General features: G+C 38.6%; 1 protein-coding gene across 1 annotated transcript in view; it reads right to left on the bottom strand.

Moving 5' to 3' along the window:
• LOC104274529 (phosphatidylinositol 4-kinase alpha-like) overlaps window positions 1-18,884 on the bottom strand; it is a gene marked incomplete at its 3' end in the record, with an annotated part of 29,674 nt that extends 10,790 nt beyond the window's left edge. Inside the window, exons 1-18 of the mRNA XM_009870184.1 lie at window positions 18,762-18,884; window positions 17,461-17,554; window positions 16,701-16,789; window positions 16,323-16,395; window positions 15,756-16,015; window positions 15,009-15,075; window positions 13,006-13,154; window positions 12,334-12,399; window positions 11,573-11,669; window positions 10,978-11,169; window positions 10,366-10,466; window positions 9,787-9,916; window positions 8,649-8,778; window positions 7,900-7,995; window positions 6,991-7,174; window positions 6,214-6,317; window positions 5,668-5,836; window positions 2,117-2,167 (exon numbers count right to left, since the gene is read on the bottom strand). Of these exons, the coding sequence (XP_009868486.1) occupies window positions 2,117-2,167; window positions 5,668-5,836; window positions 6,214-6,317; window positions 6,991-7,174; window positions 7,900-7,995; window positions 8,649-8,778; window positions 9,787-9,916; window positions 10,366-10,466; window positions 10,978-11,169; window positions 11,573-11,669; window positions 12,334-12,399; window positions 13,006-13,154; window positions 15,009-15,075; window positions 15,756-16,015; window positions 16,323-16,395; window positions 16,701-16,789; window positions 17,461-17,554; window positions 18,762-18,860 (2,151 nt within the window). The remainder of the gene's footprint in view (window positions 1-2,116; window positions 2,168-5,667; window positions 5,837-6,213; window positions 6,318-6,990; window positions 7,175-7,899; window positions 7,996-8,648; window positions 8,779-9,786; window positions 9,917-10,365; window positions 10,467-10,977; window positions 11,170-11,572; window positions 11,670-12,333; window positions 12,400-13,005; window positions 13,155-15,008; window positions 15,076-15,755; window positions 16,016-16,322; window positions 16,396-16,700; window positions 16,790-17,460; window positions 17,555-18,761) is intronic.
• Window positions 18,885-20,707: the final 1,823 nt, after the last annotated feature.

The following is a 20,707-nucleotide window of genomic DNA, read 5'->3' as shown; positions in this document are numbered from 1 at the left end:
ATATTCATATTATAAATTTGTCTTATGTCAGCAAAATCCACAAATTAAGCGATACACCAACAGTCGTTTTAAAGATTGGGAATTCTTTTAAAGAAGTGTTTTCCGATATTAAGTTTAACTTATTGACATAATTTTGCTTTTATATACTGCCATTTGTAATTTTGCATCTAATACGATTATTTGCCCCATACACAAAAATGTTTAATATGACAGCCAGCGGAATTTTAGTATTAGATGATGAGGAGCAATGAAAAGTTGGTATCAAATAGGAAGCTCAGGCATTTCTCTACTCCTGCCTCACCCTGTGCTCAGTTACAAGCCCACCAAGTGGGGGACAATTTTCAGTACTGAAAGTTCACAAGAGATCATTTATGTTCACGTAAGCATTTTATTGTTTTATCTACATTCAAAAAAGAAAAGCATCTTCAAAAGATTAAATCTTCATGGCCCTGATTTAATTAGTTTATCAATGATCAAGTGACCTGGAGAATCTGAAATATGGGGGGGTTGAGACCTGAGTAACAGTAATTATTCAAGAGAAAGAGCTCCAAGCAGAAGAGCAAATCAGCTACTGCTCAAAACTCATGATCTTCCTACATTGTGCAAGAAAGTCAAATATTTGCTTCAATAACCATAATGTAACCATTAACTCATGCTTCAGATTCTGGCTCTATCTGACTCCATTTAAAGGTCACATTGGTTAAGAAAAATGCAGTTATCACCTTCTATTCAGAACAAATACATCATCAATAAGAATTTGAAACTGGAAAGTACTTTCATAGCTTTTACGTTAACTCTCTAAAAAGCACTAATCTTTTCTCAATATGCAAGGAAGGATCTTGGTTTCACTCAAATCAGTGCTGGCTTTACTCACAGCTGAGAAATACTACTCGCTAGAACATACCTCTCAGCACAGGAATAGTTAGTTCACGCAAAATCCGAGCGCTTGCCAAGAACAGCAATCCCAGACATTTATCAACACCTTTCTGCAAAGCTACGATCCGGCCCTTGTGAATCCCTGGGGGATTCAGGAAGAGCTTATATTGGAAACTCAAAGAAGAGATAGGGGAAGGAAAGCAACAGTTCTTTCATTTTTAACTGGTGCTAATTTTAGGCTCTTCTCTTTGAAAAGGTTCAGTAAAAAAGTCAGTGCAGGCAGAGTGTGAAACAAGCGACTTTTTCCTGCTTGGCAATGCATGTGCAGTACAAGCACGTTCCAAGGGGCAGGCCTACTGCTAGCACCAATACACCTGCTCCCGGCTGTACAAGAAAAGCTTCACAGAAGAATTCAGCTTCAGGAGGGCAGAAAGCGACATGATGTGTTCTGTGTTCTCCAGCGGGTTCAACTTTTAGACATTTTTTGTAGAAGCTACAGCAGTTAGGGAACTAGCCCTGCTGACTTGGAAACCCAGCTTGTACACACCAAATTTTCTGTTGGAGATCTAGAATGGTTGCACACCAATTTTTGACTGAATTAGTAGTTATATTTTGTTAAAAAATTATTTTTCCCCCAGAAAAAAATTGTCATCTGAGACCAAAAGCAGATATACAACAATACAAATGAGTCTGGAATGGATGTCCGTGTCCTTGCATACTTGCCAAAATGCTTTCGACACGTCAGACAATTCTAGTTTCAGAAGTCACAGGACGCTTCCTTCCTTTCCTCTCTCCTCTTTCAATGATCTATTAAGAAGCAGAATTTACTTGCTGCCAAACTAAGATTTATTTTTAACTCTGTTTCTATTAACTTTTGGTTTTCATTCTTCTCCACAGGCCACACACATGTGCCATCTACTACACTGCATACCAAACACTATTCAAAGAAATATCCTCTGTGGTACTATTCAGTTCATCAATCTCTTGAATTCATGACTAGCAACAATCTAACTTTCAATTACAAGAGATTAATTATTTTAAGAGATATCTCATTATTACACAAATGCTCCCTCCCCAACCTAGAGCAAAAATATTATTTTACCATACTACCATATTCCTCTTGGAGGCTTACCTCTTCATTAGTTGTTAATCAAATCATCTGACTATGAAATAGCACCAGTATTTGACATGCGTGAGAAAAATTACTCTGTTTGCAACAACCCAACCATTGGATACTCACCACAGCAATAACAGGAATAAGCACACCCAGATTGCCTGCGCTACTGGAGGCCTGGAAAAGAAAAAGGAAGTTTGATCAAAGCATTTACAAAAGCATTTCTAAAATACATGATACAAGATGTATTTTAAATATCAAATTCTATGCAAATTAAAACATACATTGCCAGTTACAGCTCTGTATCCTGCAAACAGACCTGTCCAAGGCAGCCAAGAAAGCGCCCCAGAAATCCAAAGGACTGGGACACCCAGGCATCTCTCAACAAAGCTTTTCCGGTTGGATACAAAGCCAAGTATTACACCTTGAATTAAAAGCACGGTAAATATTCCTTGATAGATACCATGTCTACCCAACTGCAAGAAAAATGTTCACATTAAATAAGTGGCCACAGACAAGTGTCAAATGTTTACTAAAAGCCTAATTTTACTTTCAAAATGAAGTCAAAAATAACAAGTCTGTAAAAATACACCATATTCAAGCAGCTATTTAAACAAGGTCAACAGCCTTTTCCATTGAAATACAAGAAACACAAGGAAAAAAATATTTCCTTTAACTTACTAGGACATTGCAGTCTATGCAACGTGTGCATTTGCTCTTGTCCAAATACAGCGTTTAAAAACTGAAAACACTCACTGCACACAGCACATTCACCTTCTCTGCTAAGGCAGTGAAAACACAGACCCGATGCTCAGAGACATCTGCTCTCTAACGTCTGTCCCTACCTCCCATATCCCTCCACCTCGGATGTGGGTGGGAGAGAACTCTCCAGCTTCCTTCTTACAAAAGAGAAACAAGGTACAGAGACCTCTGGTCCCATAGGGCAGAGGCAAGGGAGACACGCTAACAGGGTGCAGTTTGGCATGCCATGGAATAAACCGAAAGGAAGGAATTCAAAAAGAAAAGAAAAGCCAGGGCAGGGAGGGAGAGAGAGAGAATGCCCCAAATAGTCTTCAGATGAAACAATCATGATATGATCCAACTAAAACACTTTTTAGTTATCTCTCCTGTAGTGTCCAAGACAAAGCAAAACAGAAAATGGGCCCTTAAATATTTTAAGTGAATAAAAGAACACCACTCGAGTCACTCTAAGGGGTAGGAACAACTGGAAAAGGTCATCAGGACAAGTCACTGCATGTGGCAAATTGCTACAGAGTCAGAGAAGAGCTGCAAGCTAACTGAGATAATCAGAAGCCAGGACCTGATGCCAACAGACAGAATTGCAAAAAACCTACTGCTCTGCTACTATTTTAATTATGAAAATTGATTATCAGCCTCTTTATGACAATACCGGGCACCGAGGATAAAGAATTACTTCCCTGGACATACTCACTTGTGCTAACTATCAGCAATAGAAAAAGAAAAAAAAGTCATTTTTCTTCCCCTCACAGAATCTACTTTTGCATGGTTGAAAGATCTGGTATAAAACAAAAAAATAAGCCACTGAAGCACTTTAATAGTTAGCAGGCAAATTTAAGTCCATGAAAAAGTATGCTGAGAAGCAGAGAACATAAGCAAACTACCTGATAACCACCAAAGAACAAAACTGGCTTTATTTGGGACTACAGCACAGGCAGTGTTTTACCTACTTTAACTCTTCCTCAAAATGAAGTAACCCAGGCTTCAAAATACCTTCATAACATCTACTCTACACCGAACAGAGTTCTAGTAAAAACTGCTATCAGTATCCTCATAATAAAGAAACACTGCCTCCTAGCTCAAATCCATGTTAAACCAATCACAGATTTTCCATCTGCAGGCAGCTTTAAGTCAGTGCAGTTTGTCCCCCATAGCGATTCCAAAACTGACATAGGGGAAAAACATCCCTGAAAGGTGGAGGGTGGAACCTCATTTAGAGCATTTTAGAGCAATGTTTGCAATCTGGTTTTCCCCATTTCAGCTCATTCATCTGTGATTAAAAGAACCTGTGAATCTCATGGAGAGAGATTTTTCTCCACAGACTTCACGAAAAGCAGAATCTAGACACGTCCTGGTTCCCTTTAAAAGAGCTGACATCCCCTAATAAATGAAATCTATATTCAGAGCAGACAGATTCATTTCAGAGAGATTTACCAAGAGACTTCACACACACCAAAAAAGGATAAAGATAGAACTTAGCCCTGTTAAACTGTAGCATGCACAGGACGTCAAAAAAAAGGTAAAACAGAAAAACAACCCCAGATCATCATTCCCCTTCATACTAGGAAAACGTGCCTATGTCAAAAGGAAGTGTTACCTATCCCAAACCTCATCTTCAGTAACACCTTAACCTTCCACTGTGAACATACTTGAATTATTTAAACACACAAGTGCTTTTTTTGTATGTAAAATCACTATCAAACACTGGGAGTTTTTAAAAGTTGTCCTTAGTAAATACTTAGAATGCCAAGAGGTTCCAGCATTTGAACACCAGGGAGGAATGTAACTGGAGGAAGGCTCTGATTTTTCATGAGTAGAAAGCAATCTTATTTTGCTTTTCAAACGATAATATAAATCTCAAGAGCAAAAGTCAACGCTAGCAGCTTGTTTATATTTTAGAGCAAAGTTGAGATGAAGGTATTGTAGAAAAGGCCGAGATTTTTGTTTGCTGCTTAAACAGAATATATACATTGAATACTCTGGATTGTTTACTGAAATGGGAAGAAAAGCTAGAATGTGAAGTGAGATGAGAAAGTCTTCACACAAGAAAAAAAAAAAAGCAGAGAATTCTGAGTGAATACAACAATTACGCATAAGCTGCTCATGCAAAAATTTAGCTACCATTTAAAGATATTCGTATTCCAGATCTTCTCATAAAGTTTCACAGGCCAGTATGTATTAAATTTTACAAATCACAGTTAAAAACTGTGTTTAAAAACAACAAAAACCCCTCAAATTTGTTCTTCTGCTAAGTAATCATACCATACATATCAAAGGGACAAGTCTCCTCTTTCTTAGGCAAGCTTTTTGAATACATTTGCTCTCTAAATAAAGCACTCCTAAAACCCATTCCCAGACAGAGAAATCTGCCTCAGCTTGGATCTTGACAAAAATCAAGATGCACCCACTCAGAACAGCAATTCTGGATTAATCAGGATGACAAATTGTCTACTACCAGCTAGAGGTTGGACTAGGTGACTTCCTGAAGTCCCTTCCAACCTGAGTCATCCTAGGACACACTAAAATTAGAAATAGATTTCTGTCACATCTAAAGAAACATCAAGATTTAGTAAGAGTTGAGCAGTGAGCACGCTGAATTTCTCACTGCAGCTCAGCCTCTAGCAGCTGAACTCTCCAGACGGTTTACTCAGCCTTGCCCAAACCCAGGCTCAGCTGAAGCGCACGTGTGCACCACCGCTCGGTCTCGATCCTCGGCACAGCTTCAGGAGATATCTGACAGGCATTACAGGTCTGCACGCACATCGCACAGTCAGAACATATTCTGACATTTACAGAAGAGCGATTCTTCCTCTGTGTGTAAGGGCACAGGTTTGGTTCAAAACACACCCACAGGAGCACATTTAGCAGTGCCATCCGTATAAAGGGCTGCGTACAACTAGAAGTAGTGAATATCTGACCTTCAGTGCTGGTCCTTTCTCGCTTGCTCTCTCACTGGCTCTCTTTCCTTCCAGCCCGAGCTGAACAAACAGTTCCAGCAAGTTCATCAGCAGCTCATCCACAAGGTGTTCTCCTTGAATGTTAGCAGCGATGTTAGCTAAGGCATTAATGACTGCTAACGAACAGTGTCTGACAAGAAAGAACAGTCATGAACAAGCAATTCCTCAAAGTTGTGTAATTTCAGTTCTTTCTTCACAATGCTGACAGTAACACTTGTAATAAAGTTACTGACATTTTTTCACTCAGCATTTTTCTTGGAGGGGATGATTTTTTTGTTTTTTAATGAATAGTGGCACATCAGTACCGATAATTGAAATGCAACCAGTATTTAAGTTAAAATCTATTTATAAACCTTATCTCTGGAGGACGTTTAATTTCTGATGCTGTCACAGTCCAAATGAAATTACTTTCCTGTGGTAGATGTGGGAAAAGTGAAAATCCCTAATGTAGCATAAAGGATATTCCATATAGCATTCATACATTTAAGGGACACAACTAAGTGTTACCTGTATCCATGATCCTTATAATCTTTTGTGGCAGAGTAAACAACTGAGCTTGCTTTAACACTGATTTGTTGAAACAGATTCCACACCTCCTGGTAAATATATTGCTGTAAAAAAAAAAAAAAAACACCAAACAAAAATCATTAAAAAGAGCTTATTGAATACAATCTCTTTAAAGAACAACCCTGTAAAATAAATTAAGTATCACAAATTTCTTTACATAAGTATCTAGTCATACTCTAAGCAACAGTTTCAGCTTCCAAAGCACGGTGGAAGTGCTTTCATTAGTGTTTTTAATTGCTCAAATTATATGATATTTTTTAATTTTCTTATTTTTTAAAATTACCTTCAGAAAAAGTACTTCAGTCCTTGTACGACTGAAGGAGGCAATCAAAACCCTTAAATGTATGGACCTACAAGACTTGGAAAGTTAATTACTCGTACAAAAACAAGATGATGCACTCCTACCGGGGACATAGGTCAAGTTTATAAACTTCTTAACTTCTGAAATCATTGCATTTGGTGGGGTTTTATAGTTTGGTGTTTTGTTTGGGTTTTAAATTATTATTTTCTAAAGGGACTAATCTTTACAGGGACAGCATCTTACACTTTATTAATTAGCTTTTGTTTTCTGATGTCACAAAGACACGAGGCTTGTGCAAGCACATACCTGTGGTGATGAAAAGCCTTAAAAATCTTCCACAAATACAGTTTCTAAAATGCATTTTCTCTTAACTAAAGGAAAGGGATCATGCACTAGTACTCCCTTTCTCTCCTTACATTTCCAGTGATGACCAAGCAGCCCAGCTGATCAATGATGAGGACATCAAGATGAGATGGTGGCTGGCAAAACTTCTGCTGCAAGATCTGTAGGATAGGTTCCATCATTTTTGGGGTGTCCCTCAGTGCCACTGCAATATGTCCCAGAGCACGAATGGTGTGGTCGGGAATCAAATGAGCTTCCCTGTTACAAAAAAACCCACAAAAAATGAAAACAACTCATGAACCATACATGTAACTGTCCAACAACTATGAAGACCTTCAAGCACAGTTACGTTTCATGTAAGAAACAGTTCATCTACTAAATGTAAACATTATTAACAGCTTCAATATTGCCACTCCGTATGCTCATCTCCATTAACATTAGAGATACACTTGCACAAGTTGGTTTTCAAAAAAAAAATTCAAATAAAAAACCAAACCCACAAACGCATGAACAAACTGCTCTAGAAATAACAGTGAAAAGAGTTAAAAGTGATCTGCATAACATCAAGACCTAACCGCCCATTTATAATTAGGATCTCCTCTTGTAGGCTTCATGGTTGGCAAGTCTCTTAAAAATGAACCGTCAAATCACACACGTGACAAGCTGTGTCAAGCCATAAAAGATAGCTGAAGTCTGAGGATACAGCAGAGTGAGTATCACTCAATCTAGGACTCAAAATTGGATAATATTCATCAAAGATTTGCTGATTCCTTCAGATAAAAATGAGTCCATACCTCTCAAGAGGAAAACAATGGATCAGCTCTGCCAAGATTTGCATGAGAAGATCTTGATCCCACAATACAAGCTCACTAATGTCAGAGAAATTTAATTTTAAAATAATTCTGCCCATACTTGTATTTAGTTATAATAAGCTTCAAGTTTACCAGCTAAAGGAAAAATCAGTTTGATGACTAACAACTTACTTATCACTCTCTTGAGAGATGTACAGTCGGTTAGATAAACTGGCAAGAAAGGCCTCAACAATCACCGAATCGATAGTCAAGCCAGCTTTCAAGCACCTGGAATAACAACAAACAGAAAACTTGCTAGAACAGCTAGAGGAAAAAACTAAAAGCACAAATATTTCAATTCTTACTACTGTAAATGCACATCAGGTATAAGGGAAAATAGCTCATGTGGAAGTATAGGAACCAACTGTGTAGGACCACTGCAGATGTATTTTTAAAAATGAGCAGAGTTTCTACTGCTGCTTTCTCCAGCAACAATAAAGATGGGGACAGGCAATAAGGTAAATTCAAAATTCACTGCTTTAGAAGCTTCAAGCCCTTGTCACTACACACCAACTATCTGTCTTCCCTCCACCTCTCTGTAGCTGCCTAGAAGGGAAGACTAATCATGTCGCTGCTGACACTTGAGCACATAACAATCCTTCACTCGACACGATAATCTAAGCAGAAAACAAAACCACTGCATCAGAACGGTGACTAGCATGAATTACCTACATGGGAAGCAAACCAGTAAGACTGAACTGTTACTTTAAAATCAGGACATAAACAGAACCAAGAGATACCTGAATAAAAACAAAGTCGCAACCGAAAAAAGGCAAAAAGCCTTCAGAGCAGCACAGAGCAGTACCTTCTAAATGGCCACAACGCTTTTTCGCTGGGGAAATAGAACATGTGCTCCAACACAGCGCAAGTCTCTCTCTTACCTGCAAATGTTGTCTATGGCAATGTCACGCAGCTGCTCGTACATAGATGGTTGACTCTTCTTGCCAGGTGTTACATTTAGAGTAGACTCCGAGTGCTCATTAGTTACACTAATCTTGATGTCATTACCACCTACAAAGAACACAGAGTATGGAAATCAACACCATTTGAAAGAGATTTTCCTCCCCACGGCAGAGTGCAAAACATTCTACCTGACAGCTCGGAGTTGAGCTGAAGAACTTTGGAAGTGCATACCTGTCACTAGCTATGCAAGGTATCACTCCATTTAACTATTCCTAAATAATTATTCCCAAACTTACCCACCTTCACTTCTCATTTCACCTGTTCTGCTTTAGCATTATGATACTGCTTTTGCAGTAATCTGAAAATTCTCTATTTGGAAATCATAACTTAAAAAATACCAACAAAGAAAACTCTCAACCGGCATCAAGATGGTCATGGGGCTGGAGCACAGGACCTGTTTGGAGTCTGAGGAACAAGGCCTTATCCAACCTGGACCACAAACAGTTTTGGACAGACCTAAAGGCTGCCTTCCAAAGCATAAAGTAGGTTACTAAGAAGACAAAAGCAGGCTTCATGGGAAAACGAGACAGCAGCTGTAATTTGAAACCTGGGAGGTTCCAAACGTATAGGTGGGTTTGGGGTTTTTTCTGCCACTCTGAGGATAACTATGCATTGACACAGGTGGTAGAATTTCTGTCCTTGGAGGTTTCTGAAGGCCCATATGGATGAAGCCCAAAGGAAACTGCTCTGAATCGAGTGCAGGAGGTTGCCACACATAATATAACCTTCGATGCTGCAGTTGTTGGTGATCTCATTCAGGACAAAAGTGCCTGAGATAAGACTATCCTGGCTTCAGCAAAACAGGCACAGCAATATTGCTGCTAGGAGAGAATGTACATCCACCTGTACTGCTTGCCCTTAGACCTTATTTCTACCAGATTTCTATTTGCATTCCTTCTCCTAGCTTCCAAAAAAAAAAAAAAAAAAAAAAAAGTAAAATCAAAAACGCATCTGTTTCCCCTGACAGCCATACCACCACAAAATATCCAAAACTATCAAAAATTTTTATAAATTGGAGAACAATCACTAGAATATCCTTTGGAATATAGCCTTTACCTGTGTGATACTGGCTATGATATTTGTAGAGTTTCACAAGCACCGGGGAAGGTATCACAAGGAAGTCTCTCAAGGATGGATTGACAGAATGAACCACAACAGGGAATCTCTCACACAAACGGCCTAGACCCTAAAAAAAAATAAATTAAAAACCCAACCAAAATATAGCTTTAGAATACACACACTTTAGAACAGACCACATTTTTAAGACTGTGAATAAGTGCCCAATAAGACATAAAAATTAGAATAATCAAGCCTTACTCTTAAATGTCAGTGAGCTACCAGTCACAGTATTTTAACTGTTTACACAATGGACTAAGAAGCTAACTATTTCAGAAATTAAATGCTGGTTAAAAAAGTCTCATGAACATTATTCTTCAAGAAGTACTTGAGTTACACAAATTTTGAAAGCTCTACTCTACTGCAATTCTAGTTTCCACACCAGACCTCTAAAATCCAAACACAGAACACACTGGTGGAAAGGAATAGAAACAGCAGACAAAAATTGTTCTTCTGGCAACTTGTAAACTCCCCAAACTCTCACTCACACAGTAGTGTCAAATACTATAAAAGACAGACCTGCAAACAGCAAATTAGCAGTGGCAAGTGAGCAATGATGACTTTGCTTGAGGTTTTCGACTGCAGCTTCTCTGATAACTTGATGCACAAGTTTTCTGCACCTTAAACAAAACATCCAGAAGAAATATTTATGTTTATCAGATTTGTTACTAGGCCACACACAACCCAACGCTTACTAGAATTTCTAAAACAATACAGAAAATATGTCAGCTTCCCTCTCCTCATACTACAATTCCTCAAAGAGATTTAGTGCTTCTTTCCAAAATCGTTTTTTTTTGCAGAACTTAGATCTGCACCAAACAGCTCTGTCAGACACTACGACACAAAGAATTACAGTACTTAAAGCTGATACTGAGTGTGCTCCACATATGATAGAAATGACGTATTGCAAGGTCCAAAGGAAAAGAAAAAAAATCCTTCACATATTCAGAGGAGGTGTAAGACTCATACAACAAGAAAGAAAACTGAAGAAAAAGCGAGGCGTTCTAATAGCAAAGAGTATTCTACTAAAATCTATTTTTTTATTTCTCTTCACATCATCTACTCTCAGAGAACTTCCTATTTCTACAACTTAAAAGACAGATATTCCAGAGACCGGAGAGCATTTTTCACCTTGCTCATCTTTCACAGCCCACACCATGAGATCCACGCAGGCAGCGTTGGCCTGACAACGCAGTTTCAAGGGACTCAGCTCATGGTGCAATCGATCCACGTCGTGAAGGATCTTCTGAAGTTCTGACTGACTGCTGTTGAACTGCTCCAGCACAAAGTCATGGATTTCCTTCACAAATGCATTGGGAAGGTCTAAAGTAATAAAAAGAAATAGCATTATGCTAGAAGGATGGAAGTCAATGTATCAAAATGAAAACACATATAAAATTCATTGCTACATTATAAATGAAATTATTTAATTAAAGTTTATCCCCTACCTAAAAGATAAATTTCACAAAGTCCATCAGTACTTTCATCAGCAGACAACTGAAATGCCACCTATTAACCTTTTTAGTGGTGCACAAAATATTTTTTTTCTATTTCCATAGCACCTTTTTTATACAGAAACATTTCAAAATGCAAATTCTATAGTGTACATGGAGTTGCAAGAAAGTGTATGTTCAAGCACTCAAAATAACAGAGACAATGCTTTGGATATTAAATATAATGAAGGATAAACTAAAAAAAAAAAAAGAAAAACCCACAAATACTGTACCTTTCATATAGTACAACGTGTCTCTTAGCATTTTAAACTGAGCAAGATAAAGAGGGTCACTGAATGTTTTATAGTAGAGATCTGTACTAGCGCCTGTCTGAAAGAGAAAAGAAGCAACCTGCTAGATTTGAAATTAACTATTTTCCATTATATAGATAAATACATCATCTTATTATGGTCACATAACTACTTTCCCCCAACATATAAAGCAGCATTTCAAGCTGGTACCAGAAGTAACCTCATAGCCTTTCCCCGCTACTTTCATCAAAAGTACGGTGTATTAAATGAGATTCAGTCACTCTTTCACGTATCAATGGAAGATGTCGTGCTAAAAATCCAAAACAAAACAAAAACGAACCACACAAGAGGAGAATTCAAATCTTATCATTTTACTGAGATAGCAAAAAGAGAAAAAAAGATACGCTACTGTAATATGCAATAAAGACCTTAGTGTACAGTTAACCGGTTTTGGGCAACTGATGCTGTAATTTAGTAGGGTTAACAGAGCTGAAGTAAGAAAACTTTTCATTTTTTAAGAGGATAACTATTTCCGTTACTGAAAAAATTCGTCCTTCAGCCCCCCATTTTTACACAGTCCAAGGCTAGATAAATCCACTGAAAGAACAGTTCAAACAAGAAATTAGTATCCTTCTGCCAAAAGAAGACACTCTATCTAGGCAAAAACTGATTTTCCAAGTATTAGTTATGAAAAACAAAAAATATAGTATTCAAGTAATTTGAAAAGGAATTTAAAAGCATACCTCTGAAACTTCAGCTAAAACTGCATCTAAAGTCTTTAGCAGAGAATCCCCAACGATCTGTTTTACCTATAAAGGAAAAAAAAAAAAACAAAAAAACCCCAAGATGATTCCGGTTGATGACTTGGGATAGGAAGATAAAACAATTTCATGCACAGAAAACACGAGTCACTTGACCGTAAAGTGTCAGACGAAATTAAGGCTACAAGAATTTCTGGCTGCAACATGAATAAATCTCAGCCTCTGTGTTCTCTTCCAGAATAGCTGCTACAGGGAACAGACAGGGCCAGTAGATTCTGTCACTTGCATGAACTCCCAGCAACTGAGTCCTTCTCCAGAAAAGGGTCTCATTCTCATCGCAAAATATAATACATGCTGTTAGTTGCTGAAATGGAAGTTATCTCAGAACAAGCAGTCTGCAGGAGTCAAACAGGAAGAAGCTGAAATATATTTACTTGACTTTCTAAATTCTTCACAGTTCATAACAGAGCTTTTTAAAAATACTATTGAAGCATGATGTTAAATGCCACAAAACCAACATTACACAAAGCTTGAGAGACAAACACTATCTTGTTATCTGCAATTCCAAAAGCTTTAACTTAAACCACATCTGTTTCTAGCATGAACCTCTAGAATGCAGTCTCACTGCAGCCTCCATAAGAACCCATCACATACCATGGTCAGCAGCTGGCGGAGCATTTCCAGTGGGATGTTAAACTCTTTATTGTTGATGCCATTGAAGAGAGGAGAAACTGAAAAGCTGGAGCTGATTGTAGAGAAGTAATAATCAGGATCCAATGCGCTCCCATCAGGAAGATACGAACCTGATCAGTAAAAAAACAATAGAAAAAAAAGCTTAGGGAGAGAGAAGATATGCAGACTTTGTTTAAAGACAATGTTCAGTTACTACCAAAGAGTTATTTCCAACAGAGCTACAGTCTTCAACTTGCAACGTATCAAGAGGTACATTTCAGCTAATTTACTGGTATATCAAGACAAGAAAGTACGATTAAAAAGTACATTTTTTCGTCAGAAGTTTACAATCACAATGGAAAAATTCATGTCAATGGCTTGTGTTCATGTCAGAGACAAGAAGTCTTTCCATCCTAGTGAGATACATTTATCTGAAAACTTCCACAAATTACATTTTGCTCAAAAGCAGAGAATAGTTTAAGTCAAAACTATCTTGCAAGGTTTTCCCCTTTATTAGATATACACGGCACAGCTTTCATCTTAGAAGAGGCACCAATTCGCTACTGCAATCTGAAGATAAAGAGAAATAAAATTATTTTTCCAATTAAAGTATTCTATTAAGCAAACAATTTGCTAAGCATACTGCTTTTGGTACTTTTTCAACTTTAGAAATTACATATCTGCCATTTTTAAGTGCTCAACTGCCTGTCCTTTTCTCTAAACTGTAGTCTTGGCCAGAATAAAACCAAGACCACTACTCATCTTCTCCAATAAAATATTATGTGATTATTTTCTGGCTGTCTGTGTTTGAAATATTTGGTAGAAGTTAGTATTGAAAATAAAATCCTGATTAGAATAATCATAACTCTGCCAGAGACACAATTAAAATGATTCAAAAATTTTAACAAAATTGTCCACTAACCACCTATAGTTTTAATTGAGATGATTTTCATTCTACTACTATAGCCTCTCTCTAACCTATGGCCTTTTACTTTTTATTTGTAATTCAAAACATGTCGACCATAAAACTGAAGAAGGTTAAGTTGATTCAACTTGGTGGACAGGCGACAAACAGGTCTCTTCCCAAGTGGCAATTAAAGAACACCACGTGAACTACCCCGCAATCCCATTACATGATTGAGGAAGACGGATGCCTCTAGAAATAGTAACATGAAGGAAAAAGAAAAGCAATGTGGAAGAAATTAATTTAAGCCAGGGCTCTGGAGAGGAGAATGACCGAGAAACAGAGAATGCCCAAACTGTTAAAAACTCCAAAGGGCCAGACAAAACCAGAGACACCAAAACTGTGGATGCAGATGTAGTTCTCCACTTGATTCAGGAAAATTTATTTCTAAGCCCCACTTTGACACAGAACTCACAGCTAGAGCTCTATGCAAGCTCAGTGGTTAAGAGTTTGTACACTAACTCATGACAAATTTTCACATTCCTACCTTTTATGACACAGTAATTAACACATAGTAGTGAGCACTCCACTACAGCATCTCCTTTACTATTTTTTACTTCAGCAAATTACTAGGTCGTACACAATGACCTATATCACGTTTACTTCCAGTTAGGCAGTTGTTTTAGACTTACACAATATGCCACAAAGGTCTCAGAAGTTCCTGACCCTAGTCCAACAACTTAGTCGTCCGGTGAAGCACAATATTAACACTTGTTCCTCTGTCTAATCTCCTGAAATATTTTTGGCCTGGCTGAATTAAGCTCCTCAGTACTAGGCACAGCCTAGCAGTCGGGAAATCATTTCTCAGAAACAACTGAGCCTGGAAACCAATGGTGTTAATAATAACTTCCTACTGCTTTTATATGGCAAAATTTTTCAGAATCTTAGCAGCTATGTTCCAGAGAATTACTGTAAGAATTCTAGAGTGCAGAGGAAGAGGTCAAAAAGACTGTTTCTCAATTTCCTATAAATAGCAATAAACCTCCAAAATCAGACACTCTTCTTTTGCAAAACAATTTACCTTCGAAGTAATGAATGGCAGATCCTCCAGGAGAACTGGGAGGAGGAATTCCACGTTCAGGACTAACCTGAAACATCACACAAAATCCATAATTTAAAAACTGTTTACAAAATAACAAAAAAGTCTTCCTGAGAACGGTTGTTACACTTCGTAACAAAACACAACTTCAAGCAAAACTAACAGAAATTACATATCCCTGGGCCTAACAGCTCAATTGCAGCCAAAATTGGGAAGTTGAAAAATGCTAGTTCAGTGATTTTCTCTAAACGGAAGAGATCAGGATGATGACTCCTGTATGGGTGTAACTGCACTAATAACCATCCACGGTTACAAAACCAGCATCTGAATCCATTCTTCCCCTAAGACAACGAACAGTCACAACTCCTGGTTAAACCAGTGAGAGCTCATGCATCCTCAGCACTTCTGACAGCTTGAGCCACAAAGTGCCAGCTTCCCAAATGTTCAGATATACAATGCTTTTCCACTGGAAAGGAACAGGATTTATCAGCTGTTCCATGTGAAAACTTATTAGTACAGTTGTTAGTTTAACCATCACTGATTATTCTGTAACTCAGAAACTAAAAAAAAATACACTTTGAAACTCACTTGCAGAAGCAAAATAAACATCTCTAGTCAAATAACGTGTTAAGACACCACGTGCATATCCAGGTTTAATGCTGTTGTAATTCCTCCAAGACCACAAAAGCACCTAATCACTGACTCCAACACAGAGTAAGTCACACAGACCTGTGAGATGCTAGATACGCTGCTGGCCTTTCTCTTTAGCGTTCCTTCTTGGCAAACAGTGAGTAGAGAACTGGGAAGAATTGATCTGAAATCATTGAAGGATCGTCGGCGAATTCCTTCAAGCTCTTCTGGAACTCTCAGAGAATGCGGGGGTATTTTTGGAAAAAGCTTTGAAAGGAGAGCCTCCTCTGAATTGCTGTAGCGACCAAAGGCTCGAGAAATTCCTATCAGGCAGGGTACTGCATACTTGCATAAATATTCTGGAAAAGAAAACCGTAAGAATGTATTAACAGTAACTTAGAACTTCATCTTCACAGTTTTGCTACCTCTTCACTAAACTGTTTCAGTCCAACGTGCTTTACAAAACCTTACGTGTGCCAGTAGAGGAAAACCCACGAAGGAATCTCCTGCTTCTGTATTTACCACTCACCAACAAATGGAATAAATATGAGCTAAGAGAAGTCGAAAAAACTGCTCACTTTTGAGGAGTGATCTTGATAATCAGAAAACATAAAAGACAAGTTGAGAGGATAAGAGTTACAAATATAGTAACAATTTTAATAGTACCTTTATCATGCATTTGTGGGGTCTGGCACATTCCCAACAGGAACTGCATTACTTGTAGAATCGCATCCAAGATCTAAAGTAATCAAGATAGACATATGAAAATATCTTTCAGTAAAAAGATATCATTATCTTATACTAGGTCACTACAACAAATGAAACTTGCAAATATTAACGTAAGCACCTCTGTAAACAACATTTTATTGCTGTGTGACTAAAAAAGTACATTGCCCTCGCTCAGCTACAGAGCTTCTTTTGCAAAGTCTGCAGTTAGCAGTCATCCCTTCGCAAGAAAGGAAGCAGCGGTGGCGTACTCTTCCCTAGACATCTGTCAGCACTGCAGCACTGGCGAACTTAACGCAAACTTAAAATAAACTCTACCTGCTCTCTGAGAGATGCATCCCTGTAAGCGACATCTGATAACAATGTCACCAAGCAGAAGCTGAAGTTTTCTGCCACTGGAAGCAAGCCTGCAAGTAACGGACAGAAAGTCACTTAAGCACTGTCACAGAGAATCAACACAGAAAGGACAAATAATAATAATAAAGTAGAAGACCTAAGTGGTTCCCATGTCGTACAGTTTTGAGATAGGCTGTAGAAAAATGTGGTATGACACACTAATCTTAGAAGTGCATTCTATCCATGATAATTTCAGCATGAAATGTTAAAAGAACAATTTTAATAATTCAAAACTCTTCCAGGCTTTCAAGTAATTGGAACAAAATATTAAAAGATCCCTTGTGAAAAAAGTATTCTTATATTAAGAGGTATTAAGGGAGCAGGAAATTAAGTGGTTTAAATAGCAACTAAGCATCAGAGCTAAAAGTAGAGAGTACAAATGTCAGATTCCACTCTCCTGCTCTAACTACTACACAATATTCTCCAATTTAGTAACAAATATACTGAGCATAGAATTATTTGCAAAGTGCAATTTAATCACAGAACAGTGAAGCAGGAAAGCTGGGAGCTATTCAACTTTCTCTCTGCTTCTAAAGAAAATCAATATTAAAGGCTGTTGAGTCAGAAGCCAAGAATATAGCAGGACCTATCATCTCCCCTTGTGTCATGTCCTGAATAACCCCTGTTACTGCTATTTCCTGGCTGGCATTCCATGAGAATGGTCAAACAACCCCAACATCACCTCTGCCTTTCCGTGCATTGCTTTCTTCTATCCACTGGACTTTGGGAAGACCTTTCAGAAGTCGGAGGAGGTAAGGAACCACATTATCTTTGTGCTAAAGAGGAAAACATTGTATTTAAAATAGAGAAAAGCTGAACTGTATCACCTCAACGTATTTTAGACATATGGAAATACTACATTAATCCCACACAGAACTCGCTTCTAATAATTACTCCACAGGCTTCTTGAATATTGCAAAATTGATTCCAACACAGGCAAATGAAAGTAAACCAATTCAGTGCTATAAACTTAATCCTTTCATTCTAGGCCACAGTTCATTCTCTGTAAAAGTTGGAGAAAAGAGTTCCAGAACAAAAAAATTTGGTTAGTTTACATCAAGGTCACAAAATATTTTGACGGCAGCCAGAAATTCAGTACCTGCGATCCGTCCCATTGCCTTATGCAAGTCACTTAACACATCTGCGTAACACTTCCGCTTCCTAATCTGCAAATTAGAGGATAGCACTCTCCTTCCTCACAGAGTTGGATTAATTAATACTAAAAAACATTATGTGAAAACATTATAAAAATGTTTAGAAACATGAATACAGCTGCCTTGTTTAAACTTCATACTCAGAAGAACCACAAAAAGGACAATGCTAATAATACGCATGTAAGCTATATCATAGTAAATACATACTAAACAGGAGGAAATTCAGGCCTGATACAAACCCTGGCAACACTAATGACTTAAAGTGACAACTAATGACTTTGGACCGAGGACTCAGTACGTCCTTCCTTTCCTCTGCATGAAAAAATACCACACCCAGAGGCTGAGGCAAAGGGAACCAGTCTGTCAGAAACAGGCTGACGGATACAAAAGGGATGTCTGTACACCACTCAGTCTACACGCCCTGCTTGGCTTTCTATCCCGGCACCAAAAGGCCTATCACAAACCTGACGTTCAGGAGTATGTTGGAACACACTTGTCATTCAGAAGCATGTGCATGCAGGGAGAAACATGCCATGGCACATATGGTTTGAGTAAATCCTCCTGAATAGCCTTTCCTTTCTCTCCTTAAGCTACAATGACCAAAAAACCGCAAGTTTGGCTGTGGCAGTGCCATGACTACTGTCTGACACCCTCATCAGGACTGTCCTCGTTTCCTTGTGCTCCCCTGCCTGCATCCAGCTGTTATCCCTGATCTTTTTAGCTATTTTTATGAAGAGTAAATACCAACTTCTCACTCACTGAACGACTGAACTTGAATTAATCCAAGATCTTCCAAGTTAAATAGAGCTAGCCTAAGTGGGAAAAATACCTGAAGGTCAGATTCAATTAGAAAGATTCCTAAAGCAATAACAGCATCTCTGCGACGTTCATCTAACTGGAAGATCCCATGGAAATCCACTGGACACATACAGAGCAGTTTTTGTACCTGAAAAACAGCAGAGAGAAAGAACAGTAGAACGAGGCCGAAAGCGTCAAAACAATCCAAGGCAATACCAATACAGGTGTTAAAATTGCCTTTCAAAAATCCACCAGCAGACTTCAGGAAAGCAATGCAATCAGCTCCCAGCTTCCCTTTCACGGAGCAGAGTGAGCCATCACGCTCAGCCCCAGAGCACGCCAAGCAGCAAGCCTGGGTAGCACCAATGCAATTGCCAATATTTTCACAGCAGAGAAACGAGCTGACAGGCTGCAGTTTTCAAGACTCATTCCAACCTCCTGTGTTTGAAGCGGACAGCAGTCTTTCCATCTTCTGGAAGACAGATGGCCACATTGCCCTCCGTTAGTCATCAATCTTAATGAGAGCATCTAAGGCTAGGAAAGAGTGACGAATGACAGAAACTAGAAAAAGGTAGAAAAATCTCAAGTATATGTCAAACATTGCTACCACAACATGTGTCGATTTAAAAGTTTCCAACACTCGTTAAAGCTGTTGTTTTCACATCTCAATAGAATTTTTGAAACTTTTCATAGTGTCACATTTAAGAGAGCTCACTCCTGCATCCCTAGCACAACAAAGCCTTCCTTCCACTAATTTACTGGACATTTTGGATTGGCAACAAATTTGTAGCAGGCACATATATCTTATTTATTCAATTCTCGTGAACAGGTGCACGGACCTTTAGTTACAACTGGACCAGTGTCGTCTTCACATACAGCACTGAACAACAAATAAACTGTTACCTAGCTGAGCATAACGTTTGCTGAAGTCCTTTTAACCTAACGGGATTAAGTTGCCAGAACTATTATTTTCTCCCTACTTAACCTATCACTTCACTCCATACCCAGCAAACGCACATTTAAAGAATATATCTAAGCTCCCAAATACTTATTTTTCCCATAGAACAGTTAAAAAAAAGGTAAATGCAAAGTATTTTTTTTAAAACTCCATATTGTTAATAAATGTCACTTAAAAAGAACTGTCACACTAAGTATGTTTGAAAGACCTATGTTTGAATGTCAAGTTACGCCCTATTTAGGTAACTCTTTAAACACTCCGCCTTGGAATTTCTAAACCAAGAAACTATTTCCCTAGCGGATTAGAAGAATTTACTGGATGCTCAGTGGAATTTAAGATTCTGGTCTGTAAACCTCATAATTACAAGACATGTAACACAACACAAATAATCCTCTTGCTTGAGACAAAATACAGCAGAGGAAATAAAAACTTTGGAAAATAACTTCTGTTGCATGTGTCCTACATCAGGTTAATATTTACAATAATACGAGGGCACAACTTTAACTAGATATGAATTGTTAGTATCATTTAACTCCTACTGCAGTCTCCCAAACTAAAAAATAAAACCAATAACAAACAAGCAAAGAAAAAAAACACACAAAAAAAACCCAAAATCAAACGCAAGGCTTAAAAAAAATATTCACAGCTGGCTGTCAAAACAAGAGGGGATTTCCCGAAGAACTAAGCCGAGAAGCCCGCAACAGCCGGGAACCAGCCCTGCAGTTGTCACCAGCACAGAGCTGTGCTTCCCAGCCGCCTGGTCACCCTTCCCCACTGCACGGGGCACTCTGAAGTTCCGACACTCCACGCTCAGAGAAGCCAAGCCCTGAGACACCACAACACCGTTCCGCCCTTTTCGCTGCCCAGACCCACGGGAGGAGCTGCCCACGCAAAGCTCCCCCGGCGGGGTTACCTTCCGCTGAGGGTTCTCTCAGCCAGGCTCGTTTTCCCTTGAGCCCGCTGCACCGCTTGGATTTGACCAGACCCCTGAAGCACAGCAACCCACCCTAACTGACCCG

This window comes from Apaloderma vittatum, unplaced genomic scaffold, assembly GCF_000703405.1.
Source record: "Apaloderma vittatum isolate BGI_N311 unplaced genomic scaffold, ASM70340v1 scaffold32555, whole genome shotgun sequence".
Lineage (NCBI taxonomy): Eukaryota > Metazoa > Chordata > Aves > Trogoniformes > Trogonidae > Apaloderma > Apaloderma vittatum.
Note: the sequence above shows the minus strand (reverse complement) of the source record. Positions and strands in the feature narration are given on the sequence as shown.